General features: G+C 40.2%; 1 protein-coding gene across 8 annotated transcripts in view; it reads left to right on the top strand.

Annotated features, from left to right (window-relative positions):
• Positions 1–23,742, top strand: part of Raph1 (Ras association (RalGDS/AF-6) and pleckstrin homology domains 1) — an 86,364-nt gene extending 62,622 nt beyond the window's left edge. For 7 of the 8 annotated variants that reach the window (XM_029538391.1, XM_029538390.1, XM_029538396.1 and 4 more), the window contains 10 exons: positions 3,216–3,293; positions 3,816–3,975; positions 4,909–5,030; positions 6,159–6,224; positions 7,170–7,313; positions 8,464–8,574; positions 10,635–10,733; positions 11,416–11,536; positions 13,447–13,589; positions 16,866–23,742. In XM_029538391.1, coding sequence (XP_029394251.1) covers positions 3,216–3,293; positions 3,816–3,975; positions 4,909–5,030; positions 6,159–6,224; positions 7,170–7,313; positions 8,464–8,574; positions 10,635–10,733; positions 11,416–11,536; positions 13,447–13,589; positions 16,866–18,890 — 3,069 coding nt within the window. In that variant the 3' untranslated portion in view covers positions 18,891–23,742. Of the gene's footprint in view, positions 1–3,215; positions 3,294–3,815; positions 3,976–4,908; positions 5,031–6,158; positions 6,225–7,169; positions 7,314–8,463; positions 8,575–10,634; positions 10,734–11,415; positions 11,537–13,446; positions 13,590–14,187; positions 14,974–16,865 lie in introns of those variants that run through there. The other variant, XM_029538397.1, reaches the window with a different exon arrangement.
• The last annotated feature ends 1,580 nt before the right edge of the window (positions 23,743–25,322 follow it).

Genomic DNA, 25,322 nt, shown 5'->3' with positions numbered 1-25,322 from the left:
TGTAGCCAGATTTGTTTCTTCAAAAGTTTTCTAGAAAGATCATCTTGCATTAAACTAGAGAAGAATAAACTAAAATTTGCCTATCTTAGATTTAAACAGCTAGTTCTGAAATTTGATAGTAACTTTCATAGACCAGTTTATAAGGGCCCGAGATATAGCCCAGTGGTAGTTACTTGCTTATTATATGCAAGGTCCTGAAAACAATTTTAAAAATGAAATTATATTGACCAATTTTTATAGATAAAAGAAAGGCTGAACTTGAATTTATTAAGAGAGCTTTACCTGTTTTGTATTTTAAAAAGGACTCCTTCTTGATGTATACGAAGTGTATGTAATTGATTAAATGTATGCTAATTGGTTACCCAGTTCGCTTCTTGTTCAGTACTTCAGTATGTGGAGTGGGAGCTGATCATGAGCTTAACTTAAGTAAGCTAAACCTGTCATGGACTTTGACAAACAGTAGTATCCTAAAGTAAAATGGCAGCATAAAAGCACTATTACTGTATTTGTAACTAACCAAAGTACAGTTATTTGCTCATACACACACACACACACACACACACACACACACACACACACACACACATTCATTCTTAGGGCAGTTTTGTTTATCATCCACTGTACTGTGACAAACAGTAGTTTCAGTGCCCTGAAAGGCCTCTGCAGTCTGCCTAACAATGCCTTACTTCCTTCTTAACCCCTGACAACCACTGGTCCTTTTTACTGCCCTTTCAGAGCATAGTATAGTTGTAATTAATTATACAGTATGCAATTTTTATAGATTGAATTCTTTTACTTATTAATACATGGGCCTGCTGTGCCCATTGGTTGCTTAATAGCTCATTTCTTTTTAGTGCTGAATAATATTTAATTGCCAGGATGCACCGTAATTTATCTATTCACTTACTAGAGGAAATCTTCGTTGCTTCCAGGTTTGGGTGATTCTGAATAAAGCGTCTATAAGCATCCATGTGCAGGTTTTTGTATCAGAAGCTTACAGCTGACTTGAGTGAGCACCTAAAAGCATGACTACTGGACCATATGGCAGTGGTACATAGGATTTTGTGAGAATCAGGCAAATTGTCTTCTGAAGTGGCTGAACTTTTTTTGCATTTTTTTTTTCACTAGCAATGAGCAACAGTTCTACATCGTCACCAGCATTTGTTGCTGGTGTGTTGGATTTGAGGCATAGTAAATGTATAGGATCTTGTTCATTTAACTTGCATTTTCTCAGTGATAAGGACTATTGACCATTTTTTCATGTTTTCCTGAAGTGATTTAGAGTTGCTGCATTTCCAGAGGACCCAGGTTCTATTCCCAGTACCCACATAGTAGCTTACGATCATTTGTAATTCCAGTTCCAAGGAACCTAGTATCCTATGAACACTGTAGGCACCATACACACGTGTTGCGCATACATATATGCAGGCCAATATATGTACACATAAAATAAAATAATGGCAAATGTATTTCTAAATATTTTACTTTTAGAAGTTCATGTTTACTTTTCAAATATATAAAGCATTGATTCCAATGCTTTCTCCCCAATAGACTTTAAATTTACTTTACAGAGATGTAAATAAAATGTGTAAGAGAATAGATTGCTAAATTTTCTTTCTTTGTAGCAGTTATTCATTCCAATATAAGTATGTGGCAATGGTGAATGCTTTCTAGTGATTTTTTATGAAGTCAGTTCCTAGACTATTTAAAGTATTTCAAGTTCCTCTATAGAGCCTTACTATATTCACCAAAATTGTGTATTGTTTGATTTACTTAATAATGATCTTGTTTCTAAGTTCTAGAAGATTCCAATTTAGAAACAGTTTTAATAATACTCGTTTGTTTCTTATAACCTTTTTTCAAAAAATCAATCTTACAGTAAAGTGTAATCTTTATGTACACTTGATGCTATTTATTTGTTTAAAGGAAAGACTGGGTCTTTTAGTCAGAGGACTTTATCTGTAGTAGCACAAGCACTAAGCATTAACCCTCTTCGTTACTAAAGTGAAGTTCTTTGTTCTTTGACTGTTGGGTCTGCAGACAGTGTCTCCAGACCTTGGTCAGTCTTTTAATTCAGTGGCTCCATTCATTGAAAGCGATCCAATTTCTGGCACGTAAGCTCCCTTTCTTCCCCTGGCCCCTGTTTCTTTAGTCCATGGGACAGTAAATTAAGCCAGCAAGAAGAGACAGCATAGTAGGAAATGGAAAGAAAAGAAAGCTATCAGAATTTTGGTGAGTAGGGAGAAAAAAATAAATCAGTAAATGAATTTAATTTAACCTTTTTCCCTACCCTGGAAGTGTTAGCTTTTTATGAAGACAGACACATGGACTGTGGCATTTCAAGCACAATCCAGAGAGGATAAAAATATGGCTGATATAATTTTTTTTTAATTGGAAACTACAGCCATACTGTTTATTATGGCCTATTTCTGGAACGTACCAGTAAGTACTAGTGTTGAATACTGTATGCTATTAGAAAATGAACAATGCTTTTAGTTCTTTATAATTATTACTATAGTTCATAATCTTAGGTTTTCTGAAGTAGAATTACTTACAGTTGTGTTGTTTGCAAAGTTATATTTAGCATTTAAAAAAACTTATTGATGGGTTAATAAATTTGAATTTATTGACATGATTGTGTTGCATGATTTTCCAAATCAGTAAACTTAAAATATAAGGCAGCCTCTTGTCTGTATTAGCATATTGGTAAGAATTAACATTTGTACATATACTTTTTGTTAAGGGCTTGATATTATTACAACTAAGTAGATTGGTTTTGCTGTATGTATTTTTCCAAAGGTCTTAAATTTCCAATGTAACAAAACTATACAGAAGTCTTGCATAGACTCTGGAGGGAGTCTGCACTGAGCGTTGTGTGAGCATAGCAAACAGGCAGCAGGAGAAGCTCACCTGCAGACTTTCCCAAGCCCGGGGCTAAGAGGTTGGTTGCTTTATGTTGACAGAATCAAAGTTAATTTACCACATCACAGGTTTCTTTCTTTTTCTCTCGAATATGGAAGCTAATCCTATTGCTGAACCTCTGCTCTCTTCTTATAGCATGTCTATTTCACTCTGTGAACGGGGCCATTTTAAAATTGTGCTTTATATACATGTGCAACATTATGTTCTTAATGAAATTCAGTTCAGTAGCCCCACGAGGGCTACTGTCCTTACCCTCTGAGCAGCAGTTTATCTGAAGTGCTCTGCATTTGCAGGAAGAACAGGCAGCAAAACTGAAAGCTGAGAAGATCCGAGTTGCTCTGGAGAAAATTAAAGAGGCTCAAGTGAAAAAGGTGATTTGTGGCTCTTTGCTGGGTTTGAAATATTTATCTTTTTTTTTTTTTGTCCTGTTTTGCTTTATGAAGAATTTCTTTGTTTAGATATAATGTCTCTCTAATTTATAGAAAGGTAAAACTGTGTTCTTCCTAATGTCTTTTCAGTGTGGGTTTTGTATGTGACATGCCTTTGCTTCTAGGCAGGTCCTGGGGTGCTTAACTCAAGGCCCACTGCTTACAGCATATCTGATCTATTACCACTCTGATACTATAAAGATTTCTTGCTACTTTCAAAACAAACAAAAATCAGTAAGACAGAATCATCTTAGCACAATTATCATATTTTAAAGGGCTTAAAACTTATTTAGGTAGGTTTCTTGATATTCAGATTTTAACCCGTAATAGTAGTATCAGAGTAGTCATAATATTTCTTAATTTATGTTAAAGACATGAATCAGAATGCTATTTAATATTTGAAAACTACTTTTCTAGAATACCATTTTTTAAGCTACCATTTAATTGCATTTTTCCCTGTTACAGCTGGTGATCAGGGTCCACATGTCTGATGACAGTTCTAAGACAATGATGGTGGATGAAAGACAGACAGTGAGACAAGTGCTGGATAACCTGATGGACAAATCTCACTGTGGCTACAGTTTAGACTGGTCGCTGGTGGAAACCATTTCCGAGTTACAAATGGGTTAGTAATGCCACTCCCATAATTGTTTATCAGCATCTGTGTAACCCTGAAACTTCATATTCACAGAAAACATTTTGAGACATCTATGCTTTTTTTCTATAAAATTATCAGTCACTTTATCTTTTTAAAGTCTGACTTTTCGATGTTTTTTTCTAGTCTATCCGGAGAGTTCTTTGAATAGAAGATGAATTCCAATTCATTTCATATTTTTTAAATGGTTAAGGCAAAGTTTTTAATGATAACAGATGCTTTTTCTTTGGAATAAGAGTTGCATAAATAAATTTACTAAAAACTGCTATTAAAGATGTTTACGTTTTCATTTGTTTTATGTATCTGCATGTATGTATATGTGTCATGTTCCAAAAGAGAGTGTCAGATCCTCAGGCACTGGAGTTACAAGTGGCTGTGAGTCGCCAAGATGACGGTGCTGAGAACTGAACCTGGGGAGTCCTTGGCACTAAGCTGTCTCGGCCCAGTGCTGTTATTACCTAGTGTTTGCACGGAAGTCTTTAAGGAAAAGCAAAGCACATCAACAAATTTCAAAGAGCATTCTTAACATATGTCCCGTATTACTTCACGTGTGTGTGTTTATGTGTATTTTAGTCTGACACAAACCACCACCACCACCACCCTGAACCCATGTTTAAAGAAAAAAACCCAGTCACAGAAACACGCATCGATTGTTCCAGCACTGGGGAGGCAGACAAGGGAGGGGGTGGAGCTTGCTAGCCAGTCAGTGCACTGAACTGGCGGTCCTCCTGGTCAGTGAGGGGCTGCGGTACATGTAATGTGGAAAGCAGATGAAGACAGTATCAGTCGTCAACCTCCGATCTCTACACTCACAAAGATTCTGTAACTCTAATGTGTGTTATCTTGCCTTTCATGTCATTTGGATGAATACTAACAAAAGGCTGGTATTTGATTTTGGGACAGAAAGAATCTTTGAAGACCATGAAAACTTGGTTGAAAATCTTCTTAATTGGACAAGAGACAGCCAAAATAAGCTTATATTTATGGAGCGTATAGAAAAATATGCACTTTTTAAAAACCCCCAGGTAAGACTGCATAACTTATGAGTGCTGAGTCAGTAGAGTTAAAAGTCTGACAGCCACGTGATTGGCCATTGTAGCTGCAAACCCCTGTGTGTTTGGGGACCAGGTTTTGGGCCTCAGAAAGGTTCCCAGCCACACATGGGGGTAACTTTGGTAGAAACAAAAGTAGTTCCAGGGGTTGCTAGGTTTCTTCTGTGTAAGTTCAGGGCTTATTGAATTCAGCAGTTCATTAACATCTGAGGTTCTCATCTCACCAAAGCAGCTAATTCTTTATTTTAATTTCTTTGCTGAAGTACATAACACCTTTGCTTACTTGCCATCTTTTATTATGCCAACATGTTTGGGTTAGTACTTCACCATACCTGTGCCTTTTTAAAATAAGCATATAAAGGAATGTGTTTCATTATAGTGTTTCCAGACATACTTTATTCTTATTTGTTGTCTACTCCTCCGCCTTTCCTGTCCCCCTGCCCCCTCCTGTTTGTCCACTTCCTCCCCACTGGGTCAGGAACAGCAAAAACTCTGCAACAAAAAGCAGCAACGAGAAAAACTGCAATAGCATTGGATAGTCAGTCTGTATTCTTCAGACTTAATGGCAATTCTTTAATGAAGAGTATATGCTTAGGAGACTAAAAGAATAATTATACTAATGATTACAGTTCAGATTTTAATTAAACTAAGTGAATGAGACTGTTATATCAAAGACTGTTATATATGAATCATCACCTGGAACACCCTGCTCAGTCCAGCATAGCTGGACTTAAGCATATCTCAGGAAGTTGTTCCTTATTACTTCTACATAATTTATAATGTTTTGAGGTATTTTTATGTAACTAGTTAAAATATTTCAAAATACTTGCTGTTGCATATATTGTCACCTCAGGATGTGAAGGAGGGCATTCTATGGAATATTTCATAGCAAGTGTTCTGGGCAAGACGGAAGTGGAGACGGAACATTTTAATGATGATACACTTACAGACGGAGCCTTTTGGAGGAGTACTCTCCTCACTACAGACTGGCAAAGCTAAACTCATAATGGCTACTTGTCTGGAGCAAATGATGTGTGCATTTACTCTAACGGAATAGCAGAATGAGTTTATCCTTTAATTTTCATTTCATTGTCTTTTTAGAATTACCTTCTAGGAAAAAGGGAAACAGCTGAGATGGCAGACAGAAACAAAGAAGTGCTGTTAGAGGTATGACTCCCCACTCCTGAAATCAGTTCTCAGTGCTTTGTGTACCTACTGAGCCCCTAACAAACCTCTTACCAACTAATCTTTTTGCCAAACAATAGTCAGTCCAGTGCATTTAAAAGAGCAATGCCTCTTAGGGATTGCAAGATAGGAGGAAGAGAATTGTGACTATTCTGGTCATACCAGCTTTTGCAGTGGGCAGGAGACAGGTCTGTCAGTAGTATGTGCCGAGCAAGCATGAGGACCTGAGTTCATAGCCCCTGCCACCTACATAAAAGCCAGTCACTTAACTGGAGCTCACTACCAGCCAACATAGCCACTGAGCTCCAGTGAGAGATCATGTCTCAAAAATAAGATGGAAGGCAACTGAGGAAAACACCTGACAGCCGTTAGCTTCCACACGTGTGCATGTGGACAGTACACATACCACAAACACAGAGAAAAAAAGAAGTGGGATTCAGCAGTAGTATATACAGCTTAGCTGAGTTCATTGGAAAATACTTTCTATTATAGTCATGACATTTTGTGTGTTGTGGTGTGTGTTGTGTTTAAACATGAGCATGCAGGATTGTACAACCATATCTGCAGACACAGGTAAAGGAGAATGCCTGGGTCCTCTTCTCTCATCTACCTGATGCCCTGTGTGCAGCAAGCCACACCAGCTTTATACGTAGGTGGAGGGATTCAACTTGTGGGGTCCTCATGCTAGCACAGCAGACACTCTTCCCCTGCCCGTGACTCGCACTGATATTATTAAACACTTCAGGATCCCCACAGTAATTCTAAAGTATGCTTACATTGTGTTTAGAATAGACAGTTCTTTCAGAAAGCTAGTATGGTTTTAATACAAAACCATTTTGCTTTGCTTAGTGTTAGGTATCTCACAGGGATAATTCATTTTCTGAAAACATAAGAATCACAAATCTTTCCAAATGATTTCTTTTTAAGGAATGTTTTTGTGGAAGTTCTGTAACTGTCCCAGAAATTGAAGGAGTCCTTTGGTTGAAAGATGATGGCAAGAAGTCCTGGAAAAAGCGTTATTTTCTCTTGCGAGCGTCTGGTATCTATTATGTCCCTAAAGGAAAAGCAAAGGTTTGTCCCTTCTCTGTCCTTCCTCACTTCCCACACTGTGCTAGCTGCTTTTACTTTATAACAAAAATAGTATTTTACCTGAATTTTTTTTAAAGATTTATTTATATGAGTACACTGTCACTGTCTTCAGACACACCAGAAGAGGGCGTCAGATCCCATTACAGATGGTTGTGAGCCACCATGTGGTTGCTGGGAATTGAACTCAGGACCTCTGGAAGAGCAGTCGGTGCTCTTAACCGCTAAGCCATCTCTCCAGCCCTATTCTACCTGTATTAAGACACACGGAAGATGGTTTCATTTATTAGTCTGTTGTAAAGAAGAGGAAGCTAAAAACTGTTCATTTCTCTGATCATTAGTTGGGGTCATCTCAATTCTCTACCATTTTCCCCCATGTAGATTGTTGTTGTTGTTGTTGTTGTTGTTGTTGTTGTTGTTGTTGTTGTTGTTAAAAGAAGATCTTATTCATGTAGTTTATGTAGTGAAGTCTCAAACTCACTCTATTTTGGGATGACCTTGACCTCTTGATCCTCTTGACTCCCCCTCCTCCAAGTCCCGAGTGCTGGGGTTACAGGTATGCATGGCCATATTCAGATAAACATAGTTTTGTTATTTGGGGGCAAGGAGGGGTCTTGCCAGAGTCTGTATTTCAGTTAGGGCGAATGGCTACTTCAGTCGTGTGCTTTTTCTGAAGAACAAGCCGTCGTTTGTGCTTGTTTTGGGTTCAGAGCTATTCTAAAAATTTACAGTATCATCCTAGTCCTATAAACTGTAGTTGCCTCTGACTGCTGAGGTAACTCCCAGAGGAGACTCACTGTACTTGAGGTTTGCCTTATACCCGTTCAGCTACTTGCTCTTTCCTAAGGGTGCTGCTATTCTCCTATTACTTGTTACCTATTTAGTATATGTGATATGTATACTACATACAGTAGCTTTATAAAGTACCAACATTTCTAAACAAGTCAGTATTTATTAGTAATAGATAACAAGCAAAATTAACTGTACTTTTGGTTACATTGTAGACTGTAGAAAAATCTAATGTTACTTATTACCTAATAAAGATTTGATTCTCAACTAAAATAAAAACTTACTTGCTGGTAAGATACTTGCTTATTTGCCCTATTATGTTAATCTTTGGGGTGTTTTTTCTTAGGTATCTCGGGATCTAGTGTGCTTTCTCCAGCTGGATCATGTAAATGTATACTATGGACAGGACTACCGGAACAAATACAAAGCACCCACAGACTGCTGTCTGGCGCTAAAGGTAAATTCTAATTGATATTCATAGAGGTTACTTGGAACAGGATAGGAGGACGAGGGGTAACTCAGCAGTTAAGCATTTTAGCTTCATCCTTAGCACCAGGGAGAACAAGTTAAAGAGTAAAGTTTGATCTGATAGCTTACACCAAGAATCCTAGCACTTAGGAAGGAGAGAGGGCCAGGGGTGTGAAGCCAGACCCTCCCTGTCTTGAAGGAAACTTTACAGTGAGACATGTATTTTTTGTTGTTGTCCTGAACTTTAGTTGACCCATCAGAGAGGGCACTGTTCCCAAGTTCAAAATTCACCCACTTTCGTCTGGTCCAGAAACAATGATGTCTCTACTCTTCCCCACCCCTCCAATCATAGCCACAATAATCTGTTATTAGGGAGTTTTCTTCTCTCTCAGTCAGGTTTAAGTTCCTCACACCAGTTGTGGCCATACATTACAGAAGAGTGGACATATTTTTAGTGATCTAAATGAACATTTTTTAAAATTTATTTTTGAGAACTCTGTAGCTGTTTTCAGACACACTAGAAGAGGACACCAGATCCCATTACAGATGATTGTGAGCCACCATGTGGTTTCTGGGAATTGAACTCAGGACCTCTGAAGAGCAGTAAGTGCTCTTAATCGCTGAGCCATCTGTCCAGCCCCTAAATTAACATTTATAAAGACAGCCTACAAAGATTCAGGAAGAATTGCTGACACTTGTTACACTTTTTGGCTCCAGCTCCATCCTCATTTAGGCCTACATTTAGTTGGGTAGGGCTTACCATTTGCTTAGGATTTGGTGGGGGGATTTTATTTCATTGGTAAGATGGGTATATTATAATACCAATCCCTTACTCAGTAAACTTTCTTAGACAACACCAATGCACCTTCAAGGTTAGTGACAGAAGCAGCTTGTTTTGGTTTTTTGGTGGTTTGGGGGTGTTTGTTTTTTGGCAGCCTTGCTGTATAGCCCAACCTAGCTTCAAACCTGGGCTCCTCCTGCCTCAGCCTTCAGACTACTGGGATTACAAGTGTGTGTCACCATGCCCTACAGTAGCAGATAATTCTTAGGAAGCTCACACGGGGTAACTTCACCCAGTGGTTTGCAAAATAAAGTCCAAGGGCCCTTGGGAAACCCAAAGACCCTGCTGTCAACACTAGTTTTGTAATACTGAAGTATCACATGCCTTTCACATTCTCATTCTCTTAGTATAGTACAGTGTGGTTTCTCACAGGTGCCATAATATTTTTGCTATCTTGACTATTGAGAAGTATTTGGGGAGAATTGTATTCTTCTATCTTAATTTTTTACTCTTATTTTAATTTCTTTTTTTAAAGGTTTAATTATTTTATTTATATGAGTTCACTGTAGCTGTCCAGACACACCAGGAGAGGGCATCAGATCCCATTACAGATGGTTGTGAGCCACATTGTGGTTGCTGGGAGTTGAGCTCAGGACCTCTGGAAGTGCAGTCAGCACTCTTAACCACTGGGCCATCGCTCCAGCCCTCTTTTAATTTCTAACAAAGTAACTATTGCAAGAACAGAACAAACTTCAATACTATCCTCTTGACCCACCAAAGAGTGCATGCTGCAGTCTGGTAGAGAAGGAAGCCTATGCATACTGACCCACTGTCAGGTGTGGCCACGGGCTTCTGTCCTGGGCGCTGTGCTATGTACGCGTACCTAATAGAGTTGTTTATCCACAAGGAAGTAACGTCTCTGGAGCTTCTAAACCATGATTTCCTGGGTAGACATTCTTTTTTTTCCATTTTCTGTTTCAGAGGCTGAGAATTCTGTGGCTTAATCTTGATAGTCTTAATTTGATATGTAAAAGGAATATTTGAGAACTTCTCAGGTAGAAAGGTTTACATGGATATCTTAACCTAAAATTTAACATGATGTGTATTTTTTTAACAAAAATTTTAAGTATGGGCTGTTTTATTTCACTTTGTGATTGTATAGGAAGTATGCAGTGTGTTGGTATTTCTCTAAGACTAAGTTACCAGGATATGTCTACGTGTCAGTTCTCAGAGGACTTATTAGTTGGACTCTGCCTTTAATTTCATAGCACCCACAGATCCAGAAGAAGTCTCAGTATATCAAGTACCTTTGTTGTGATGATGCAAGGACCCTGCATCAGTGGGTCAATGGAATCCGCATTGCCAAGGTACACTGATTTTCCATTTGGTGTTGCAAACATGAAGTGGTTAATTAGATGCTGTGGGTCCTTGACAGTGGGTCTGACTGTCCATGCTCCTCACACTGCTGGCGCCCAGTTTCCTGCCTGTTCTGAATGCCTTTTTTCCTTGGTGGTTGGGAACCATGTTATTAGTTAACATCTATGGAATGATGATGCTGGCAGTAGCTTGCTTGTATAGCAACAAAGTGATTTGTTTCTACTTTGGAGAGTACATTATATGATTCTTATGTAACCAAATTTAGCCTAAGCAAAATAGGCTTTTCTGTTGTTGTTGTTGTTGTTGTTGTTGTTGTTATTGTTGTTGTTTGCAGATCTCTCCAACACCCAAATAAAAATTTTAAATTAAGCTATGGCTATTTTTCAAATATATTTGGGGCATGTCCCTAAATAGTGCTAAGAATCTAGCCCTAGATCTCTTGAATTTGGATTGATAAAACTTTTATTTCTATTAACATTATTAAAATTGGTAGTTAGCTTCCTGCTATTCTTAGAACTAAAGAAAATGAGTATGAACAAACTTTCTAGTACTAAAGTCTATGTAGAGTATAACAGGTATTAATACTAGTACAAAGAAATAGTTCCCTCCCTTCCCCATGACCTCAACATACAACTCAGGGCTAAATATCACCATTCGTTCCTATTTGCTTAGTATGGGAAGCAGCTCTACACGAATTACCAAGAAGCCTTGAAGAGGACAGAGCCCGCTTATGATTGGACTTCGTTATCCAGCTCCAGCATTAAATCCGGATCCAGTTCTTCCAGTATCCCGGGTAGGTCAACATACCACACAGCACTATCTTACTATAAGTGTGATGACCACCCCACAGCCATACCTAATTTCCAAATTATTATCAGTGGGCACTTGTTTCTCAGGTGCAGTGTTATGGGCCAGTTAAGTATTTGAAGTGCATTTCTAATGCAGTGTTGGGTTTTGTATTTATGAAGTTTATTTTAAAACACACACTGCTAAGACTGCTAAGATGTACAAGCTGCTGGGAGATGCACTCACGGTCCATCAGGACACTGGACTCCTCCTACCTACATAGCTTTCCTGACATTTCAGTGCAGTGGAAACACTCTCAGCTAGTTCAGGAAACATTTAGGCTGTCACACTTTCTAGGATTCACAGGGAATCAATGGCACTTCTAAGGGCTTCTAGATTTTCATGTCTTTAAATAAGTATGCTGTATTCATCTTCAGTTAAGTACTCCTTTCAAAATCTTTCTAATAATAATCCATATCATTGCTGAAAGGCTTAAAAATTGGTCTACAAAGTGAGTTCCAGGACAGCCAGGACTACACAGAGAAACCCTGTCTCGAAAAAAACCAAAAAATTAAAAATAAAAAAATAAAATTGTATGATTTGACATTATCTTTAAATAATAAAACACATTTGGAAGTTGTGATCCGTATATACTAACCTGTATGAATGTGATGTACATAACCTATGCAAACACATATTTTCTAGTTCTGTCCATTGAAGGATCCTAGAAAAGTGATAGATACCCTAATAATAATGAGATTGCCCAGGCACCAAAAGAAGGAACCCCTACTCTTGAGCAAATGGCTGACTCTAAGGCTGTGGCAGATTTACAAGATGGGCCTTAAGCAAAAGTACTCAAAAATGGGGTAAGGATTTATCAGAAGGACACAGATAACAGTGTGAAAGAGCTTTAGTGCCCAAAGGTGAAATAATGTTGAGGAAAAGAACTATACAGTGGCCAGGGAGTGGTGGTATACACCTTTAATCACAGCACTGAAGAGGCAGAGGTAGCTCTCCAGATTTGAGGACAGCCTGAGCTATATACATTAGTGAATTCCAAGGCAGCCAGGACTACACAGAGAAACCATTTTGAGGGGGGAAAGGGGGGGGGCAAAGGAAAAAAAGAAAAATACATACTATGTAGTATAAAATTATAACAAAATTATAAGATACATCACTGTGAATCCATGCTAATATAAACAAATAAACAAGAAACAAACCTTCCATACAAAATATTTTAAAAGATTTAAAATACATTTTAAATTAAAATATAATGACATCACTTTTTGCCCCTTCCCCCAGCTCCATCCATGCCTCCCCTACCTCTTAAATTGATGGCCTCTAAAGAAGGATTTATTATTATGTATATGTGTGTGTTTACATGAGCTATGTGTACCATGTAGGTGCACATGGAGGCCAGAGGGGGCATAGGGCCCCTGCACACACATCACGCAGCTTACAACTCTATACTGGGGCAGAATCCAAGTCCTCTACAAGAGCAGTGCACACTCCTGAGACTGAGATATCGCTCCAGCGCCACAAAATTGTAAATGGTTTCTGCACTCAATTTGCCCCTCTTAAAGGACGATACATAGTGATCTACTTAGAAAAGGAGTAGGGTCCTTAACAGTGGAGAAACCCGACAAACAGTGCTCAGCCAAGGACTCAGCACCATGAACAGTGACTCACACCTAGTGCCGGCCCTGAACAGTGCGATGAGCCTGTACTTCTTTTTCTTGTTTTTAACTTGTTTAGAGTAGATTTTTATCCAAGACGGCTTTCAGGGTGCTAATGGCTTGTGCCAGTCTCTCACTGTGAAATATTAAAAAAGTTAGAGGTAATTTCTAACTAACCTAAGGTTTTTCTACTGGAATATATTCACTGACTTTGATTTGATTCTTTAAATATTTTAAACAGAGTCTCAGTCAAACCACTCTAATCAGTCTGACAGTGGAGTGTCTGACACCCTGCCTACTGGACACATCCGTTCCCAAAGTACCGTGAGCTCCATCTTCTCAGAAGCCTGGAAGCGAGGCACTCAGCTGGAAGAGTCCAGCAAGGTAACACACAACTGTCACTTCACATGCAAATCTGTGTTGTCCAGTGTACATACACCTGAGCACTTTATTCCTCTACTACAGTCTGATTGGGCACATTTCACTGGTCTTTCTTCGGGGAAACCATTTTAGCATTGTCTATAGTGACTAGTGAGTCACTAAGATCTTCTTTTTTTATGTCAGTTATTTATACACTCCTTTAACTGTCTCCCCCTTTCAATGGTAACCAGTTTGCTGCAGCAACATCATGTAGTACCATTGCCCTAAAGTTCCAGAAAAGTTGCTTACAATTCTTCATTTTTAATTAATTCAGATTCATTCCTTGTCTTCAGCCTTGAGGATGAGTCTAGGCATCGATAAATATTCTCAAATGTTCTTCAAATTTTGGACTCCTGAATCTTGCAATATTCAGTAACACTTTAGAATGATTATCATTATGATGGGCTATAATGCTGAGAGATTTTTTTCTTTTTTATATATAATAAGATTTACAGACAGTGTAATTTGATCATATTCCCCTACTTCTCCCAATTTCGTGTGCTTTATTTTTTCTTTAAATAATCCACTGAGTCAGTCCAATTTTTTCTATTGATATATATAGGTGGCTGTCCACTAGAACATGGTCCACCTACCAGGAGCCACACCATTAAAGAAAACTGACTCTCCCATATTCCAGAAGCTAACAGCTGTCAATTGCTCCTCAGGAGCTGGTGCTCCTGAAACCTTCCACTCTGTATGCTAACTTGCTTGCTTTTGTGCAGACAACCACAGCTGAGTTCATTAATACGATGGATTTATCATGCCCTGAAGAGACAGTTTCACTTGGGTCCTCTCCAGTGAAAACATTTTCTTCTCTCTCTTCCACATGGCCCCTGAGCCTTGAGGAGAGGGGAATGATATACAGATGTCCCATGGAAGCTGAGCACACCATAGTCCCCTACTGTCTGCACTGTTGTCCTGTTGTGAAGGACACATTAACCACTGTCTCCTGCACTAAGACTTGAGAGCTACCCTACAGGCTTTTTTTAAAGCTGAGCTGAAAGCCATGGTTGTCCTAGGAAAGGCTTTGGCCTGGGTATAGTTCCCACTTCAGTGAGAGAGGCTGTGTTCCATCCATCCTTGAGGAAGCAGTGGTGCCCCTGGAGAGACTATTTTGCTTTTTACAGTCATTTTGACTTTTTTGTTCTTTTGATCTGAGTCACGAATGCAAACACATTCATAAATTTTTCCTTAAAACAAATTAATTACATAATTTGCATATGTGGTTGATTAACTGGCATGAGGGTAGGAGGTGTGGAAATAAATAGTCAATAATTGCCCTTAAGCTAGGTGTAATGGTGGACACCTTTAGTCCCAGCACTCCTGGGGTAGAGGCAAGAGGATCTGTATGAGTTCGAGGCCAGCCTGGTCTACAGAGTGAGTTCCAGGACAGCCAGAACTACACAGAGAAACCCTGTCTCAGCAAACAAACAAAAGTAATTTCTTTTAATGACATAAAAATTTTAAACACCTGTAAACTCCTTTATTAAAAATGTTTAAATAATTCTTTCTTCCACCTTAAAATCTTCCCACAAGTACTGGGGATTGAATCTGGAACTTTGCAAATATTAGGCAAACACTGCCACAGAGCTGCGTCCCCCCAGCCTTTTTTATACATCATGCTTAGTTTCCTGGCTGTCCTTCAGTATCTCTGTGTCACCAATCCCAGTTCCTTATGAACCAATTTAGACAGAACTAATACTCTAGGCATGTAAATGCTTGAAAAAAAAAAAAAAAAATCTTTGCTTTGGAGGGGATGTAGCCCAGTGGTAGAACACTTGTCTAGCATGCACAAGACTGCTGGTTAGATTTCCCACCACTGTCAAAAACAAACAAACAAAAACAAAGAAAAAAAACAAAACAACTTTACCTGATAATTATTAACAGTGAGTCCCATGTGCATTTTAAATTATAAAGCTACGTACTTACCACATTCTACAAAATTCAACAAAAATGAAGACCCAAATGCTCTGTGGTCAGGAAGCAGTCTGTCGTCATAGTTTCAGAAGGAGATTGAACCCTGCTATGCATAATGTCAGTGTGTTTGACTCTTGATCCCTCTGTGTTTCTTTTGTCACCTCAGTCTCAGGTGCCACATGAGAAGGCCAATACAGCTAAGGTCTGCATTCCTGAAGCAGCCAAGACAGGGTCAAGTTAAGGTCAGGGGCTGTTCTCTGAAAACACATTAACCCGGGTGACTCCTATAACCAGATCTTACAACTAATGCTTTTATTTTAATGTATGATTTTTAGGGAAACATGTGAACATCCTGATAGGCATTAGAATTCAGCTCTATGAATGAACTGCAGTTCACTAACTTAAATGTCCTCAAGGCTAATTAGGTATCATTCGTAATTGAAAACAGATAGGTTACCTCATTTTCTTCAGTTGTTCGAAGAGCCTAAAAGATGTCTTGAGCCACAAATCTATGCTTGGTTGGTTCAGGCCAGGTGTAGTCATTTCAGCAATGCCTGGTACTACCCAGATGGAGTGATGGACAACTTACTGCAAACCCTGGCTCCTGCTTCCTTTAGCTTTACAGTTCTCTTATTCCTCTGACTTCTGTGTGATGTTTTATCTTTTGCTGTAATGTTTACAAAGCATTTATGTATTTTCTAGTAAAACAAATGTAAAGAATGCACCCTCTTACCTGCATTGCTGGACTTCTGTGCATGTGGATGCAAGTGTTTCACACGAACATGAGTGTGTGTCAAGCTCATTCCTTGCTGTATGACTGTGCACGCCTGCTGAGCATTCTCATATTCTCACATGCCAGCTTACTAGAATCCAAAAGCCGTCCTCACTCCTCAGGAGGCCCTCCACCAGACCCTGAGCCTAGGATGGCATCTGCTTGGTGTGGATGCAGTAACAGATGGAAGGTGAACTCTTGAGCACAGGAGGGCATAGGGCAGGGTTTGCCAAAGTCCCATAGCCAAGAACAGAAATCACACACCCTGTCACCACCCAAATGGCTTTGCAGTAGGAACTCATTCCTAGATGGTTAGGCAGTGTAGCTATTAAGAGAATATTGCAGGGTGAAACAAATATTCTATGTCCTCATTACCCAGGAATCAGATTTTAACCCTTCCTGACATTGTCTGTCTTTATAATCACCAACTACTGCATCCTCTTTATGCATGTCCTGAATTCCTTGCTGTTTAGTTTCATGGAGCCAAAGCTTACCTCTGTAACTCTTGTGTTGTTTCTCTCCCTCCCACTCCCTTTTTATGCTCCTTTTAGGCCAGAATGGAGTCTATGAATCGGTCCTACACTTCACTTATGCCCCCTCTGTCCCCTCAAACTAAGATCATCACCCCCTATACTGCCTCACAACCTTCACCGCCTCTGCCTCCTCCTCCACCACCACCTCCTCCTCCTCCACCTCCACCACCACCACCTCCTCCTCCTCTCCCCAGCCAGTCTGCACCATCTTCAGGCTCAGCAGCTACCATGTTTGTCAAGTACAGCACAATCACCAGGCTGCAAAATGCAGCTCAGCATTCAGGGACCCTGTTTAAGTCTCCAACACCACCAGCGATGCAACCTCTTCCTCTGGCTTCACAGTCCAAGGCTCAAATTGTGGTGCCTCCCAATGGAGTTATTCCTCCGCCCCCTCCTCCCCCACCAGCCCCAACCCCCGGCTCAGCCATGGCTCAGTTAAAGCCAGTGCCATGTGCCCCATCCCTACCACAGTTCAGTCCCCAACCTCCTCCACTCAAGATTCATCAGGTTCAGCATCTTCCTCAGGCGGCCCCTCCTACACCCCCACCAGCTCCTCCCATCCCTGCAACTGTCCCTCCTCAAGCACCCCCTAAACCTCTGGTGACCATCCCTCCTTCAGCCAGCACAAAGACTGTGTCACCAGTAGTAGCACAAGGTGTACCACCAACCCCTGCACCTCCGGTGCCCCCTGCAAAGAAGCAGCAAGTTTTCCCTGTTTCTCACATTCCACCCACTCCCCCTGTGCAGCCTACCCCACATCCCCCCCCTACACTTCCCAAACAGCAGAGCTTTGGGGTAAAGCCACCCCCCTCTCCACTGTCCCCTGTGCCCTCCATTGTGAAGCAGATAGCCAGTCAATTTCCACCCCCTCCCACTCCTCCTCCTGTGGACTCTCAGCCCCTAAAGTCCCTGCCAGCAAGTGGCACTCCACAGTCGCCTCCTGCAGTAAAAGCAAAACCCAAATGGCAGCCCAGCTCAATCCCTGTCCCTTCTCCAGATTTCCCTCCTCCCCCTCCTGAAAGCAGCCTGGTGTTTCCTCCACCACCTCCTCCAGCCCCAGCCCCACCACCGCCACCGCCACCGCCACCACCACCACCACCACCACCACTAGTGCCACCCACAGCTTCACCTACCCCTGACAAAGGTGGATCTCCAGGCAAAAAGACAAGTAAGATGTCCAGCCCTGGGGGAAAGAAACCACCCCCAACCCCGCAGCGCAACTCCAGCATTAAGTCCGGCAGTTGTGCAGAGCACCCTGAGCCCAAGCGACCATCGGTAGACAGTCTAGTCAGCAAGTTTGCACCGCCAGCAGAATCAGGGTCTCCCAGCAAGGAGACCCCACCACCTCCTGCAGCACCCCCCAAACCTGGGAAACTACACCTTTCTGGAGTCAACCTCCCTGGAATCCACCAGCAAGGGATTGTGTCGGCAAAAGCCTCTGTTCTGAGTGGGCGTGGAAAGGACGTTGCAGTGGAATTTCCATCTCCACCATCTGATTCTGACTTTCCACCCCCTCCACCTGAAATAGAGCTTCCTCTGCCCCCCATCGAGATTCCAGCTGTATTCTCGGGGAACACCTCCCCCAAAGTGGCAGTTGTTAATCCTCAGCCACAGCTATGGTCTAAAACATCAGTGAAGAAGGCCCCCCCACCTACCCGGCCCAAACGCAATGACAGTACCCGCCTCACTCAAGCTGACATCTCTGAACAGCCAGCATTGCCCACAGTTGTGCCACAAGTGCCCACCTCTCCTAAACCCAGCCTTAGTGTCCAACCTGGATTCCTAGCTGATCTTAACAGGACATTGCAGCGCAAGTCTATCACGCGGCATGGCTCCCTGTCCTCCTCACGTTTGTCCAGAGCAGAACCCACAGCCACAATGGACGACATGGCACTACCCCCACCACCACCAGAACTGCTGTCTGACCAGCAGAAGGCTGGCTTTGGAGGTAGTCATATTTCGGGCTATGCAACATTGCGAAGAGGACCCCCTCCCGCTCCTCCTAAGAGAGACCAGAATACTAAGCTCTCAAGAGACTGGTAGCCACAGACTTATTTTCATGCTATCTATAATAAGTTCTACAATCAGTTCATCTGATCATCTGTGAATCCAGGTGTTCAGAGCCTCCTGATATGTTATTCAGGTAGTGTCCAGCTGTGTGTGTTTGTATATGTGCTGCGTGTGTGTACATGGATGTACACACAGCTATACAGATTGTGTGTATATACATATGTATACATGTGTGAATGTGTATATATAGAGAGAACTGATTCTATTTATTCCTTTTGCCTCCTAATCCGAATATGGAGTTTTGTATATTTTGAGTGGAAGGAGACATAGGAGGGGATATATTGTCACTTATAATTTGTCTATCGTATGGATTGGACCAAACACTAGAAGGTATTTCCTGTGTCTGTCCATGTGCCACCTTTCTGTGCATGTGTTATAGAAGAAATAGATGGACAGTTTCTCAGCTAGAGAGTACCATCAAAATGTTTGGTGTATCTAGAAGGGCTTTTTTCTTTATTTCTCCCAGTTTTTCCCAGTTGGCTGAATTTAGAACTGCTTGACTGACACTTAAATACATGTAGTAAAGGGACACTGTACATCAGGAAAACCTTCACTATACAGAACGGGTAAACAGTACAGGAAAGGGAAATCCAGAAGACACTGTCTGTGGCTATACATAGGAAACTCATGGCTGCTCTAGTTGCACTAGTCCTGCCATGACACCAGCCACATTTGAGATGTCTTCACAGGTAAGCTTTTTGTCTGCAACACAAGGAATATTTAATGCTATGAACCTGGCTACTTTCAGTACTGTCTTGTGAAGCTTCGTCAACTCGGCCTCATGATTCTCGCTTTATTGTGAATGTCCAGTACATGTACTGTCCAGTTATGTCTTTAAGTCACAGTTACCTTCATATATATAGTGTGTGCATTTGTAGACATTTGAATCCATGAATAGTCTGAATATGAAATATATGCCCTGTGCCCAATTTGGTTCATCACTATAAAGACAGTCACCTGCTGCAATGCCTTCTTTAAAAATTGTCCAATAGAGAAAAGAACTGGCCCTGTACAGGTATCACTCATGAAGTTACAATGCAAAGAATCCATTTGGGAATGGAATTATCATGAACAAAGTGAGTTTTCATAATTTCATCGATAGCTAGTGGACCTGCTAAGATCTTTGCTGTTTACAGCGCAAGTGTAGAGATTTTGTAGGTAACCAGGTGTCTGATGGAGTAGTGTCACAGTCCAGTGACAGTGGCACTGGCTATGCACAGACATCTGGGCAAACCTTGGAAGCATTGCTCCGATGATGCTACTAGACTTCACTCTTCTGTGTGCTTTTGGTACTTTTATCAACTTACAATGACAGGTTGAAGGGAATAAAATACAACCTTAGAGCTATTTTTAAGAGAATAAAAACTGTCCATCCTACCAGTTACAAATGAACATATCTTATAAAGAAAGTCTGTGTCTGTTGAAAAGATAACCAGTGCCAAACGCAAGACTCCTTTGTTCCTGTCCCTCAAGGAGGAAGTAAGTGCAATGAATCTAGGTCAAGATTCATTGGAGAATTTAGTATTTGTACTACCACATCAGAGAGATGTGTGAGTGGCATCTCCTGTCACATTCAGTGCAGCCACTATTCAGTGCAGTCAGTCAGGGAGGAAAAAGACAATATAAGTCATTGTGCTTCTTAAAACCCAACTTAAGAATATTTTTTGAATCTTTCAAATTGTTCACCAAGTATTCGTGCTTGCTATTCCTATGATAAAGTGACCTTTAACATAGTGCATTGTTAGTTTCAATATATACAACAAATGTAGTCAACCCGACTACAGATGCCAAGCCCCACCGACACTGAGAGAAGTACTTCCCCATGCTTATCAACCTGTGGCTCTGTTCAAGAGAATGGATCCAGTTATCCCCAGTGTTGAACCTTTTTTTTTTTTTTCTTTTTAAATTGAACCAGATAAGACAATTTAAGATTTCCTTGAATAGAAAAATATATATTTCCAATCTAGATTAAGCCCTAAATCAACAGCCTTCATTTTTTTCATTGTGGATTTCATGGGAATCCTTGAGGCACCCTGAGCCATGACTTCTGCTTTATTGTCTTGGGAGAGCAGATACCTCTGAAAGCTAGTAATACCAAGAAAACGAGAGAGCAGTAACTATCCTCTTCTAACTCCAGTCATGTGACCGCATGCAGTTTCTTTATATTTTTCTAATATCTATTTTAAAAAAAAAGGTGATACACCCCTATCTTTTTTTTAAAGTAACATTCCAATTTTTGTTTTTAGCTGCCTAGCGTGTTTGAAGGTTTTGTTGAGGTGTAGTTTTGTTTCTTCTCTTGTCTCTGATGTGTTCACAGACAAGACCCACTGCCTTCTGCTTGGCAGCTCCAGCTTACATGGCTTTCCGGCCTGTGAAAGGTACCTGCAGGTTTCCCGGATGCTGACTAGCAAATAGGGAGGGTGAGGACCTTCTGCTCCTGAGGGCAGGACACTCTGGTGCTTTTCAGAATTGGTGACTCGCTTTCTGACAACCTTAATTTTTACTGTATAAGCAATTTCAAGAGTCTCTAGTGCTTAAGGTTTGGCACTAACTCTGATGGGCAGCGGAACAATCAAACTCCAGCTCATAGGTGTCAGTACCAACACTACTCTATGTTAACCTCACCATCTTGGCTTTTATTCCCAAGAGATTTAAGTACTTTGCCTTTTTAGTCACTACAATTCTCATTTGAAGGGGAGAAAATTAGTTTTTTAGATGCCCACTTACAGATAACTATTTTTTTCCATCTCTAAACTTTTTAACATGAGAAAGATGGCTGTATCTTAAAAATTACCAAAAAGACTTGTTTTCATCAGATAATTAAAAGTAGTAGAGATGACAGTGTGGTTTTTAAAGTCCTCCAAAATTGAGGTGCTCCTGCCCACAGATGGCGTATCTTGCAGAGGGCTAAGAAATGTTTTGGGTTCCTTCTCTCTGTGTTACTTTGATGTTATAAATAATGCTGAACTTGTCTAAACAGAATTGAGAGGTCATAGAAATTCTTAACAGGGTGACAATTCCAAGGTTTCAGAACCTGGATGTTAGTGTGGATTCGTTCATCAGACTTTGAACAGAACATTTTGCCACCTTTGCTACTCAAAACCAATTTTATGTTGCAAACACAGGGCAGTGTTTAAGCAAGTACAAAAATCCATTCAAACATTTTCGTGTATCTTCAGAAATCAGAAATAGCATTATAACTAATGTAATCCCAGACTTTTCTCCAATTTACTAATTAAAACAATGGTCCTGTGTGGGTAGGTGACAGTTTTCGATAAAACAGGTATTAATTTTGTTATACATGAAAATGGCTTTTTAAAAATCCCTTTCAAATTAAAAATACCTTTTCAAGTATTAGTTACTTTTTTTAATATCCACTTTACATTATCTGTAATATGTAACCTCTCTCCGAGTTTACCCAAAGGGAAATGCAAAATCTGAATCCCCCACCGTTTAAGATGGTCCTTTAGTCCAATGAAAACATGTTACACCTTTAAAACTCTAGCCATAAAAGTTACAAGTGCTCAGTGCCCTTAGGAGGTCTGTATGTAAAAGAAACCTAAAACCTAGGTGAATTTAATGAAATAACGTACTTCATACATATACAATGTAGGGAGCGGGGCAGGGGCTCTATTGGGTTTTCTCTGGAGTGAGCCATTTTAGAGAGCTATCTGCCATTATCCCCAGTGCCTTGAACTAGAGGAATAGCATTTAAAAACAACAAAACCACCACAAGTAAACTTTTGAGGTGCTAATGAAAGAGAAGGAAGGTAAGTACTTTTGAAGTTTGGGCAGAAATGGGAAGGGGCGACTCTTTAAGAGTTTTTCATCCATCTACATGGAATCTGGCTGTTTCCTCTCAAAGATGTTTGTTTAGAAAAGTGGTTCAAGTCAGCACTGAGCCATACTTAAGATCTGGCCAAATTGGGAGCATGTTGTTCATGAGCTATGAATTTCAAGAATCAACTTCCTTTTAAAAAAAAAAAAAAACAAACAAACAACTTCTTAGAAAGACATGGTTGCAGCAGTGGGGGATACATTTTTAAAAAAAAAAAAAAATCCATTAAATTTGTTACAACTTAATACCAAAACCTGCCGTTTTTTCATAATTCCACCTCCTAGTTCTTCCTGTATTTGTAAATAGTCCCTCCTAGAAAATAAGCATTAACTGGAATGTGTCAAATGACTTTGCTTAGTTTTACTATCAGCCACTAGTGAACTCTTCTTCCTGAGATGCATAAGGTAAACTATGATTAGCTTGTGCTAAGTGTTGTAAAAATACTGTTTACTGTTTTCAAAGAGAATTGCACAGTATCTTTAACTGGGGTTGTCCTCTTCTGTTTCTTTAAAAAAAAAAAAATGGAGTCAAGGCTCACTGACTTCTAGCTGTGGGAATTCTGTCATAGATATAATGTAGAAATATACTTTTTTAAAGCATGAAGATAACAAAAATGTACCTGAAAGAGGACATTATTCAGAGGATTATGCACAGCTTGATAAGGATGAAGTTGTGGTTTTCTTTCACCCTTGTTGCTATTATTTTCTTCTGCATAAATGTACACTCATTTCATTATGTGCCTTGCTCCCTGATTGTGCAAAGCTATATATATATACACACAAATATATATATATATATATATGAGAGAGAGAAAGATATATTCATTCAGTACTACTGATGTTTTTGTTCTACTGCTGGATTAAGTTATTGTCTGAGTTACACTTGCCACTTGTAACTATTGTAATGGCTTAGGACAGTGGTCATATAGCCAGAGTAAATTTGTTTTTCAAGTTTCATTATTTTGTCATCTATCCCAATTCTTAATAATAAAAAAAAAAGTACATAGATTCCATTTAAACAAAGGATTTCAAGTGTTTTGGATGAGCACTATTAAGAGCCTGGTTTTGCTGGGTGGCGCAGGCCTTTAATCCCAGCACTCTGGAGGCAGAGGCAGGTGGATTTCTGAGTTCAAGGCCAGCCTGGTCTACAAAGTGAGTTCCAGGACAGCCAGAGCTATACAGAGAAACCCTGTCGTGAAAAAACCAAAAACCGAAAAAGCCTGGTTTTGTAGGGTGGGAGAAATGACTCAGCTGTTAAGAATGCTTTCTGCTCTTCCAGAGGACCAGAGTTCAATTCCCAGCACCCTCGTCGGGCAACTCAAAACCACCTATAACTCCAGCTCCAAAGGATCCAATGTCCTCTTCTGGCCTCCAAGGCACCTGAACATGTGTGGCATACATACACTTAAATAAATAAAAGTAGATTTTTAAAGAACCTGGTTTTAAAGCTTATTGTGTCAGAATATCCTGAACAAGTTACACGCTAGAGGTTAATTAGCCACAGTTAGCTTGGTGTGTCTTGCTTGTTTATACCAACAGACTAGAGATGAGGAAGTGGTAAGGGGCAGCAAGTAAAAGTGTTTGCCAACCAGCCTGACCCTCACATGGATGAATGAGCCAACTCCCAGAGGCTGCCCCCTGCGTGTGTAGACAAACACAATAAATATGTTACAAAAGAAGCCCATTTTAAAAGTAGTAATAGGCCGGGTGTGGTGGCGCACGCCTTTAATCCCAGCACTTGGGAGGCAGAGGCAGGTAGATTTCTGAGTTTGAGGACAGCCTGGTCTACAGAGTGAGATTCAGGACAGCCAGGGCTACACAGAGAAACCCTGTCTCAAAAAACCAAAATAAATAAGTAAATAAATAAATAATAGTAATAGGTTTTGATTTTTTTGTAGATTGGAAATTTATTTGTATTAGCTGGGCAGTGGTGGCACATACTTAAAAAAAAGAAAGAAAGAAAACCCAATATCTTGGCCATATAGCTAGGCTTTTCTCTTGACTAGATCATAACTTAGAATAAACCTATTTAACCTCCATTTTGCCTATGGCTGGTCACCTGTATTCAAGCACCATGCTTCTGTCTCCTTACATTTTCCTGGGTGGAGCTTCCTTTGCCTGGCTGGCTCTATCCCAGAATTCTTTCTTCTGGATGTCTCACCTCTTAGTTCCTGCCTAAGCCATGAGCTTTTTAATGGAGAAGTGGTGTAGCCATACAATACACAAATACAATAGATATTCTCTCTACAATCTTTATGGTGTGGGCGTGCAGTCAACATTAGCAGTTCTGAGTTCATCTATCAAGAAACATGGTAGAGCCTCTATGATGATTCTATTTGACCTCGAATGTTTTGGTTTAGCTTCCACATACATGGACCTGTCTTTAGTTTCAGCCTCTGTACAGCAGTCACTCATGCATGTGAACTTAGGTCACCCTTAGCATTATATCAAATAGAACACTGAAAGTGATTGCACTTTTCAGAAATGTACTCTTCATGAAGGGAAAAAAAGAACACTATATAATATAGTCATCAGTTCCAAATGGTTGAATTATATATATATATATTA

This window comes from Mus pahari, chromosome 5, assembly GCF_900095145.1.
Source record: "Mus pahari chromosome 5, PAHARI_EIJ_v1.1, whole genome shotgun sequence".
In the NCBI taxonomy this organism is placed as follows: domain Eukaryota; kingdom Metazoa; phylum Chordata; class Mammalia; order Rodentia; family Muridae; genus Mus; species Mus pahari.
Note: the sequence above shows the minus strand (reverse complement) of the source record. Positions and strands in the feature narration are given on the sequence as shown.